This window comes from Aspergillus foveolatus (assembly GCF_047715535.1).
Source record: "Aspergillus foveolatus strain CBS 279.81 unplaced genomic scaffold BDW70scaffold_217, whole genome shotgun sequence".
Classification (NCBI taxonomy): domain Eukaryota; kingdom Fungi; phylum Ascomycota; class Eurotiomycetes; order Eurotiales; family Aspergillaceae; genus Aspergillus; species Aspergillus foveolatus.
Window position 1 is genome coordinate 538 of NW_027396281.1, and position 9,833 is coordinate 10,370.

The 9,833-nt window shown below is 53.5% G+C and overlaps 4 protein-coding genes across 4 annotated transcripts; 1 reads left to right on the plus strand and 3 right to left on the minus strand.

Annotated features, from left to right (window-relative positions):
* Positions 1-448: 448 nt before the first annotated feature.
* BDW70DRAFT_145982 (uncharacterized protein) lies at positions 449-932 on the minus strand. The gene has a single exon (XM_073738518.1). It carries the CDS (start codon positions 756-758, stop codon positions 453-455), a length of 306 nt encoding a protein of 101 aa, XP_073590554.1. The 5' UTR covers positions 759-932; the 3' UTR covers positions 449-452.
* Positions 922-1,619, minus strand: BDW70DRAFT_145983 (uncharacterized protein). The gene is made up of 2 exons (XM_073738519.1): positions 1,453-1,619; positions 922-1,391 (listed from the first exon to the last, which is right to left on the minus strand). Exon 2 carries the CDS (start codon positions 1,370-1,372, stop codon positions 947-949), a length of 426 nt encoding a protein of 141 aa, XP_073590555.1. The 5' UTR covers positions 1,373-1,391; positions 1,453-1,619; the 3' UTR covers positions 922-946.
* Positions 1,620-3,678: 2,059 nt separating this feature from the next.
* BDW70DRAFT_145987 (uncharacterized protein) lies at positions 3,679-4,053 on the plus strand. Its single transcript, XM_073738520.1, has one exon. It carries the CDS (start codon positions 3,699-3,701, stop codon positions 3,921-3,923), a length of 225 nt encoding a protein of 74 aa, XP_073590556.1. The 5' UTR covers positions 3,679-3,698; the 3' UTR covers positions 3,924-4,053.
* Positions 4,054-9,214: 5,161 nt separating this feature from the next.
* On the minus strand, positions 9,215-9,808 carry BDW70DRAFT_165155 (uncharacterized protein; the record flags this gene model as incomplete). Its single annotated transcript, XM_073741665.1, has 1 exon — positions 9,215-9,808. The coding sequence occupies one exon, from the start codon at positions 9,806-9,808 to the stop codon at positions 9,215-9,217; it is 594 nt and encodes a 197-aa protein (XP_073590557.1).
* Positions 9,809-9,833: the final 25 nt, after the last annotated feature.

The window sequence follows — 9,833 nt, forward strand, 5'->3', positions numbered from 1 at the left end:
ATCACCTCACCGCGCGGTTATGGTGATGGTTAACCGCGGCTAACCGCGGTTATGCCGCAGCCTAGTTGGGTTGGGTCCGGGTATTATTGGGTTGTGACGAAGCCTAATATGTATATATAGTGGGGGAAAGAAGAGACAACAAGATTAAGAAGTGGAAAGAGAGCAATCGTCAACGAGATAGAGAATCAATCGTCATATGGCATCCGATCCTTAGTAGGCTACGTTCGCGTAGTTGATACAGTTTCCTTCTGCCCTTTCCCCTCTGAGCATTCACAACAAAGATCAATATGTGGACAAGACATGATTAGTGTAGGTAAAGAGAAGGTGCTAGACCATACAAGCAAGTACTTAATAGACAATTTTATTAGATAAACAATAGCGGTGAAGGGAGCGGTATACAGTATTTACGAGATGTGGAGTTTTTTCCTTTTTGCCCCTTTAAACCTCCGTAGTTAGATCCGTGTTTGCCGGTGCAAGCTCGCTATAAAACCTGGCTTGCCTGCTCCCTCCAATACTTGTTCCACGGCGACAAATCTATCACCCTCAGCACAGTTGCGGATGGCGGAGAGGAGATACTCTACAACCGGTCGAGTGTATTCACTTTCCTCATTCGAATCATGGAGCCTCCGGAAGCACACCAGCAAAGCGCCGATCCCACATGCCATTGAAGTAGCTATAGCGCTATGGCCGGGGGTCCGGTTGCCATTGTTCCATAGAGAGGCTGGTGCGCCGGTTATATCGAATAGAAAATCTGCCATTTCGGATCGTCTGTGCTCCCACTTTGGGGAGGTGTCCTCCCAGCCGATGGTGATACAATGTTTGCGGGCTTCCAAATCAGTATACGATGCGTCTGAGCTGTCGACACTAGCACAAAATACTGCGATACCTCTGGTCCTGGCCCACTTGAGCGACAGCAGCAGTTCATGTCCCCTGGCAACTTCTAACCCTAGGATTCCTGGCCCAAAGCAGATGATGTCAACATCACGCTTTGTTGCCCACTCGACTGCCTGCCAAACTCATCAGTCACTGGTACATTCCAGGAGATAATTATTGGGGGTAGACTCACTCTGGTCAAGTAATCTTCTTGAAATCGTGTCCCCTCGGCGCATGTTGCTACCTTGGCAACATGAAGGTGGATGTGAGGACATAATTTGTGAATAACCCTGGCCTGCGCTGTTCCATGGCCACTCGCTGAAATATACCAGGGTGAAATATGCCAGGAGTCTTCTCCCAGCATTGTGCCGTTAACGGCCATGTCCCGAAGCTCGGGGATAGCAACATCGACTCCATCACAGATCAAGGCTACCTTGACAAGGGGGATTCGTTCGAGAGCAGAGTTGCCCCGAATCTGCTGCCAAAAGGCACTAGCCATACTGGGCCAGCCTTCCTCGCTACCCAGAATCAGCTTTGGATGGCCCATGTTTATCGACAGCTCAGGAGGAAAGAGGTTACCGATGCGTTGCCGCCTTCTTTTCACCCGACCATTTCAGCGGCTGGACATCGCTGTACAGCTCTACAGATATCTCCCGCTCAGCCTTTTTGACAGCATCGGACAGTGCGGAAATGGCCTTTCTTCGTACAGCAGCAGGGACAATTACCTCGCAGACAATCAGTGTTGATGCTTGATAAGCAACCGGCCCCTGGGGAGGTTCACCTTATTGCAAACAAGGCTTATTCGCCGGAGCTAGAGCGTATTAATCTGGTTTCGAGAGGCTCTGCGCATCGGCAACATCAAGGGTATGAGCCTACCTCCGGAAATAGGGTCTGGTTTGGAAATCCTTCACTTCCACACCAGTCCTTCATAGTGGCTTCGCTTCCCGAAAAGTACAGAGTCAGCTGTTCGACTACACTGCTGGCGCTGGCAATCACGCTACTGGGGATATCGTTTCGCTGCCAATCCCAGGTTTCTACTTCATAACCCTCCAGCGCATCTTGGATGGTTTCGTTGCTGTGACAGGGGTTATCTGAATCAGCAACAACTATTTCTATGATCTTCCGGACGCCTCTCCGCCGGAGCCACGCAAAAGCCTGGAATGCGTCCCTTGCGTGATAGTCTAGCCGTTCGCCTCGGCTGAAGCATTAAACGACAGAGTTAGCTTGGCTACTGCCGGCTGCTTTTGTGTGTAATGGTCGACGAACCTCTCGGCACCATGGGTGTCCTGCAGGGATACTTCAACCTTGTCTTTCGACAATGTAACTCGCTTCAGGACAGATTCGAACGCTAAATTCCTTTCCATCCATTCAAGGAGGTCCAGAGAGCTTATCATGGGCATTCCTATCGCAAATTCAATCTGGAGTTCTGCACCCACATTAACACCTTGCTTCTATATGGCGCCATTACCTTACCTTGCCCGACTGGATACAGTGCCTTGCTAGCCTCGGCCGGCGAAAAGTTTCTAACGACGTAGTTGCGAATGTAGGAAAGTACGGGGTCATTGATCAAGGTCCCGCTCAATCTGCGATCAACTGCCTTGTTGGAAGGGTTGGGCTGGGTGCTCGATCTCTTGGTAATTCTTTCACTGCGCCGGCGCCGAAGCCATGCTAGTCGCTGTCTGTATGGTGTATTCCAGTCATTATCATCCAGGAAGAGAGCCTGCGCGTCTCGCGCAATGAGCTGGCGAACCGTGTTGTAGGAGGAAAAGGCAGGAATCCATGGCAGTTGGGAGTTATCAGCAAGTGGCCGTGCAGCAGAGGCTGCACCCTCTGTAGTGACGGCCAAGTGCAGCGGTGTCTGACCCTTGTGGTCCTGAGCAGTGAAGATGGGCGCTTTGGCGGGACAGATGCGCGTGAACCGCTCGGTAAATGGCGACCGGAGCGAGATGGCCAGGTGAAGAATGGTCTCCTGAGGATGCCTCATCTGTTCGGAGACAATGGCATCTAGTGTGTCAGGTCTGCACGCGTCTAGGAATACCTGAACAAAGGAATGGTGGTTTATCTCCAGCGCAATCCGAAGAGGGGTGTCTGTTTTGTTTTCGTCCCACCAATCCGTCTGGACTGGCTGCACCTCGAGCAACTGTTCGACAAGGAATTTGATTTGCTCGTGCTGCCACTTACTGGGTTCCGATCCGGCCAGGCTACAAAGTCCTGCGTGCCTCGACCCTTCGTCAAAGGCATGATCCCATCTCAACAGGAATCCCTTGACTCTCTCTGGGATTGAAAGGTCAAGTTGCTGTGCTTCCACAAAGAGCTGTTGCCATACGTGACCGGTCATCGCTTGACTCCCCAACTCCGAATCTCCGCTTGCCTTGTTTGACATCACTGGCGAAAAGGCAAAGAGCCATGCCAGCGGAATCGTCCACTTTTTTGAAGAGAGAGATGGCAGCACAGGCTGCGCTGTGCTGGCAAACCGATCTGTTTGCATTGAATGCTGCAGGGTAGATGACGTGGAAGCGCGTGGTTGGCGCTGGATGCATGATGTCCACCGAGAAGTGGCTGAGCAGACAGCAGTCTGTCAGGAATACAATATGTTCTACTAATATTCCCCAGTAGTAGTGGCCTGTTCCCTTCTACCCCTCTTTCTCGCGTGAGCTGTGCTCTCTTTGGGTGTCAATGCACTATATATGGACGTTCTAATACTTGGGGATTAGTACGAGGGTCCCCTTTCTCTCAGCCTCCTCAGCTCATCTCGATCACGGGGCAGACCCACGATAATTCCTTTACCAGCCGGAAAAGTATACATACTGAGGGTTACATGATGTATGATGTGCTGCGTCTGTGTCTTGTATGCCTCGTCATCTGGGATCTGGCTGCTGGCGTCTCTGCCAGCGGCTTGGACGATTTTTCAAATAGCCTTGCATCTGATCTTGGCCCACTCCTCGCCCTCTTCGGCGAGAAGATCGCCATCCAATACTTCAGTGAGAGTACCTCCTTCCTTGACTATCTCATTTTCGCCATGGCGCCACTTGGCATCGTCACGGCCATGACCTCTGCCATCCGAGTCTGCGGCGATTCGTCTCTGCGGGCATTCATCGGTCGAGCTCAGGAGGGAGACGGCACCATCGAGACCGAGCTTTGCACGTCGACTAGCCGGGATGTCTGCGAGCTGTTCCACCGGGGCGGCATTACTCGTGTGTTCGGAAAGCCAAAGATTCTGGAAATTGTACGCATAGGCGGGCATGATGAAGCCTCCAAGAAAGAAGATGGCCGGCATGTTATGGGACTCTATCTCTTTCGAGATTACCTGAGGCGCGAGGCAAAGAATCCCATGGCCGCCTGGGTGCCCAGGCCGGCTCGCACCTCGCTTCGAACGGCCGCTGTGGCATGCCTGGCCCGGCAGCGCAGTGGCCGTGGACGTCCGGATATTGAGCATGTCGGCCAGACGAAGACGAGCATGTCGGAACGGAGCACAGTATTGGAGCCACTGGAGTCCTCTTTGGCAACAGACGGTCCCGAGTCCCCAGAGCCTGCTCGGCGATTAGCAGACGACCCTCCAGATGTAATCGCCCAGAATCCCAACATTTCGATCAACATCGGAATCGTGAAACCGCCTCGATGGTTTCTTTGGTTTGTCGCCGTCCTCGGCCTGGTCCTCCAGAGCGGGGTCATCGTGATGGCCGCCGTGGCGTCTTGGAGATTGCAGTGGACCCAGGATGGGGTCCCCGAGAGCCATACCAATGTGCCAGCGGCAATCACCAGAAACCGATACCCATTGGTCTATATATTTGGCACCGTGTGCCTGAGCTGTGGGATTCTTGCATGTGCCGCGTTGATCGGTGAGAGTACCGAAGAGCGGCGGTACGACAGAAGGGTGGGAGGTCCAGAACCAAAATCATCGCAGCTTCTCTGGGTCCAACCAGGCAATCAGGTCGTTGGGGATGAGACGTTTGACGCTTTTGCCTATGTTGAAGGCGCCGGTAACAAACATCTCTCGGAGTACACAACGTCCAGCAAGCGGAATGTGGACCACTTCTACCCTTACACTTGGATCGCGGTCATACTCACTCTCGGCGGATATATAGCGCAATTTGTAGGTCTGAGAGGCATGAACGCATCAATATCAATAGCCCAGCTCGGGGTAACCCTGGTTATGAGCATGCTGCGATCGTGTCTTAGAATTCGGCGCCTCAAGCGAACCGACAATCAATTAGCCGAGATGCCGGACATGGTCCTTGGACATGAACTTGACTGGCTTGCCTTTCAGATTGCATCAGAGGGCGAATTAGAGTCCACTGCTTTGCCGGACGACAACTCCGCAGGTGCCCGAGCTGAGAAGAGGATATGCGGGTGGGTTATGACTGGACATGTTGATAGTGCAGGACAAGGAAAGGTAACGGAAAGCCAACACGATAGAGGCGGGGAATCTCAGCTGCAAAATCAAAAGGTGAATAGCGCGGAAAGAGTCCTCAAGAACCGGACGAGGTTGGCCGACCTAACAGGCCACCGGCTGCTCACACCTCTGAAGCCGCAGAGCATTCAAGTGTGGGACAGTAAGCAGGTACATGTTCGGGCAATGGCTCAAAACTTAGCCACGGCCCTATGCAGCTCTGCAAATGCTTTGTTGGGTAGCGCAGATGGCCATGCCGCCCTGAGACTCGAATTATGGGCTAATGTGTGGAGATGGCAGTCAGGGCAAAAGCCTGCCCCAGGTGCGCAGCAAAAGGACGAGTTCAGAACAGTTGGCACGACATGGTCGGATACTTCGCAACCGGAACCCATTGAAATGGTTCTTCAGCCTCCGAATGATGCGTCCCCGTGCAGCTGGACTATTGACTCGGCAAGGCTAGAGGGGATTCTGGGCCTATGGCTGTGGTCTCTGAAAGAAGGGGGCATGCCTCGAAAGCGATATCACTCTGACAAAGAACGTTATGTTGCGGAGGAGACCCCGATGGCTCGCATCATTCTGGCAGAGACTGAAGGACTCGTGGACGAGAGCAGCTTCGAGGCGATGGAGAACGAACTGGACCTTTGGCTGGGTCAAGATGTCATAAAACCGCAGCGAGGGACGCTTCATAACCCGTCGCAGCCGGAGGTGGTGGGATCTTCCAGTCGGTGGCGGTCTATGGATGGTAAGACCTGGTGGGCATCAGGAGCAAAAACACCCAAAGTGCTGTTAAAGCGTTTCTTTGGATGGCAAGCCATTCATAGATGCCCCAACGACGCTAGTGGGATGATGCACGTTCTCTACACCGATTCCAGGAATAGCCTTCTTATCAACTGCTGCCAGGAACTCTACACTGCCCTCTTAGTGTCCATGGTGAGCAAAATCAACTGCACATTCGACGCAGTCACTGTGGCCGAAAGCTTGGACCAAATCCGTCTAGAAGATCCAAGGATATCAGCACTAATTGCAGCATTCACGAAAAACGGGTTGGGTTCCCAGCTGGACGCTATCTTATGCATCGTGCCCAGTCTTCGCAGGCACATAAGACCCGCCAAAGCCGACTTGTTGCAGTCGTCCCTCCTGCGGGCCCTTCAGCAAGAAAACTTGGCGAACAAGAAGGTAGGGGCATTACTGGACTGGATCCATGTGCACTCCAAAGAGTCTGAGAAAGTAGCTGGTACAGTCATGAAACGCCAAGTATTCACAGATGTCCTCGTGGCTGTCTGCGAGTTCTTTCGAAGGACGTTTAGCAGTAGCCAGTCTCGAGAGGCGAGGCGTAGCGGTTACCGAATGCTGCAGCGCTTGACTCAGAGGTACCTGCCAGGCGCAGAGGTCGACGGCAGTGAAATTGGTGAGATATTGGGTAAATATGGCATTGTCGCCATGCAAATCGCGATCGACCACAGTGAGAGCAGTTTTCTGACAGGTATCAGGTGCGCTGGACTCTCGCCAGTCCCTAAACCTGCAGACCTGAACGAGATGATTAGAGCCAACAAGAAAGCCGAGACTCTGTATCTACTCTGCATTGTGCCTCCGCGTCTCCTTTCAACAGAGCTTGAGAGTGCCCTACCTCTGGCAGCGGGGAACTGGTGGGATGAGGTCGTCAGGGCACTTCTGGGCCTGGGCGCCTTTGTGGATGCCCGGAGCGACAGTGGCAGAACCGCTCTTTCGTATTACTGCGGCCGGCAGGGGACTGCGTCAATGGTCAGGACACTCTTGGAGAATAGAGCACACCCCGACCTGCCGGATAAGCACAAGCGGACCCCGCTGTGGTGGGCAGCTAGAGCAGGAGACCGCCAGGTTGCCAGTGCCCTCTGGGAGACTGGGAAGGTCAGCCCTAACTCGGTGGATGACCAAGGCAGATCTCCATTATCGCTGGCGGCAGAGAATGGCCAGCGAGAGATTGTGCGGATGCTTTGCGATCCTGATTCAGCCCGGTTGGATCTCGTGGACAGAAACGGACGCACACCGATCTGCTATGCTGCCGCAAAGGGGCATGCAGGCATTGTCAAGGACCTAGTCATGGATCGGCGTGTAGACCCCGGCCTGGCAGATGACGACAACCGCACCCCGTTTTCCTGGGCAGCAGGGAACGGCCATGTAGAAGTGGTCAAAGTCCTGGGCGACGTACAGACCGTCGATGTCAATGCTGGGGACACCTACCAAAGAACCCCGTTGTTCTGGGCAGTCGCCAACGGTCATCTCGGCATCGTGGAACAGTTTCGCGACAATGCCAGGGTGTATCCAAACGCCAGGGATATCTACGGGCAATCACCCTTGATTCAAGCTGTCAAGGCTGGCCGGCTCGACATCATTGCGGCTCTGCTCGATGACGTCCGTGTGGATATCGGCGCTACCGATGAGATGCGTCGTACAGCTCTCTGGTGGGCGATCCGGAGTAACGAGCTAGAAGCTGCCAAAATCTTGTTTGCCCACACTCCAACTTCACCTGCATCGCCGCACGCATTCGACCTGAACCTCCATGACAACGCGGGCCGGACCCCATTCTGGTGGGCAGCGCGCAATGGCTACGAGCAAATGTCCTGCTTCCTCCTCGAGAGGGGAGCCAAACCGGATATCAAAGACTCTTCCGGCCTCACACCTCTCTGGTGGGCGGTTCGCAACGGCCATGCAGCCATAGTGCGGCTACTCCTGGACACTGGACGCGTCAAGCCAGATGTCAGGGGCAGTATGGGAGACACAGCGTTCATGTGGGCCACGCGGCATGGCGATCTTGCCATTGCCAAGATGCTTATTGAGACCGGCAAGGTAAACCCCTGGCTGCGGGACGATAACGGCAGATCTGTGCTCTCGTGGGGCTCGGACAGACGGCATTCGCACGTCCTCGAGACCCTTGGCTTAGTTACGAAACAGGACTTGGCGGATGAAATCTGGTGAATCCCAACTCAAGCCTTTACCGCGAACATCACGCTCCGCGCAGGACCCTTCCCGCGCACCAAACGCCGGAACCAACTCCTCCTTCACATCGCGCTCCCTGGAATTCATGGCTTTATCATTGATTTCGTGACAAGCCTGTTTAATTCCACTGAAATCTCCTATATCAAAGCAGGCTGACAATGGGGGTATGCATGAGCAGCCGTCTCCGAGCAATAACCACGAGTACATGCTCGGCCTCTACTGCGTATTCGTCACACTTGACGACGCGGTTCACAATGTGCCCTGGAAAGGATGCGGCTCTGGCAGAGGCTGGTCAGTTGCGTTGTCTTGCAGTACTTCCCGCAGGTCTGGACGAGCAATAACACGGCTGGTGTTGACCGGATAAGCTTCCAACCTGCGAAGGCTGCAATGGGCGCGTATTCGAGCGCCATAAAACCGGTCCATCCCGCCCCGACTAGACTTGTTAGATACCCATTCATTCCATCACCTTTTCCAGTACAGCATTGTCCGTAACTACACCAACCTCACCAACAGCACTGATGTTAATTGTCGTACCGGCGAGACCTTGGGCTCGGCAATGCCGCATGAGTGCGTCCAGGTAGCAATTGGCAGCACTGTAGTTGTCCTGGCCCTTAGAGCCAATAACAGCTGCTATGGATGAGAAGGTCAGGAAGAAATCAAGCTTGCTATCTTACGTTGCTAGGTGAAGGTTATAAGTTCCGAGCACTTCTGGCTGTACTGCTGCGTGCCATTGCGTCTGAGACATTGTTGTGAGCGGTGCATCGGCGAGAAACATAGCTGCTTGGATGATGCCCGCGAGAGACTTACCAAGGGTGTTAATGCAGTGTTGAACCACTGAAGGTCCGCCACATTTCCCTTGAAGGCAGATATGTCGACATTCCTTCCTCGCAGCCAAGCAATGGTGGCTCTGGCTTCTTCTTGTTCGGTTCCAGACCGCGCCAGTAAGGCGAGGCGGCGGGCTCCGCGGTGAAACATCTACTCTGACAAACGCCGACCAATCCCTCCCAGACCTCCAACAATAAGATATGTTTTTGCTGTGTTGGAGAGTAGTTTGTTTGTGTTGTATGTTGGCAGAAGGACGGGCACGATGTCATCCGCCCCTGGTACAAGAATCACTTTCCCCATGTCGGCCCCTATCTGCAACATGCGGAACGCCGTCTGCGCGTCAGAGAAAGCCACCTTGGTGATAGGATATAGAGGCTTGATTTTGCCTGTTAACACAAGACCAAAGCTTTCTCTGAGCAGACATCCCAGAAGCAGCTTGTTGAGAAAACCTATCAAATCAATATCCACGGCTGCATACGCGAGATTTTTGTGGAAGGGATCTACATCCGACTTGAAATTCTTATAGATATCTCCCTTTCCGATCTCTACCAAGCGGCCGAAAGGGGCGGCAATATCCCAAGTAGACTGCGGCATATCCGCGGATATCAGATAGCAAATGCTATCCATATCGTATCTAGGCTGCGGCACATCCGCTCCATTGGATCCTAAGACCGATCCGCGCTGCGGATGTCCGCAAGGATCCTCATCCACACAGCGGAGCTCCATGGAGCTCCGCACTAGCATAAATCTCGCTTTATTAGCTACTTTT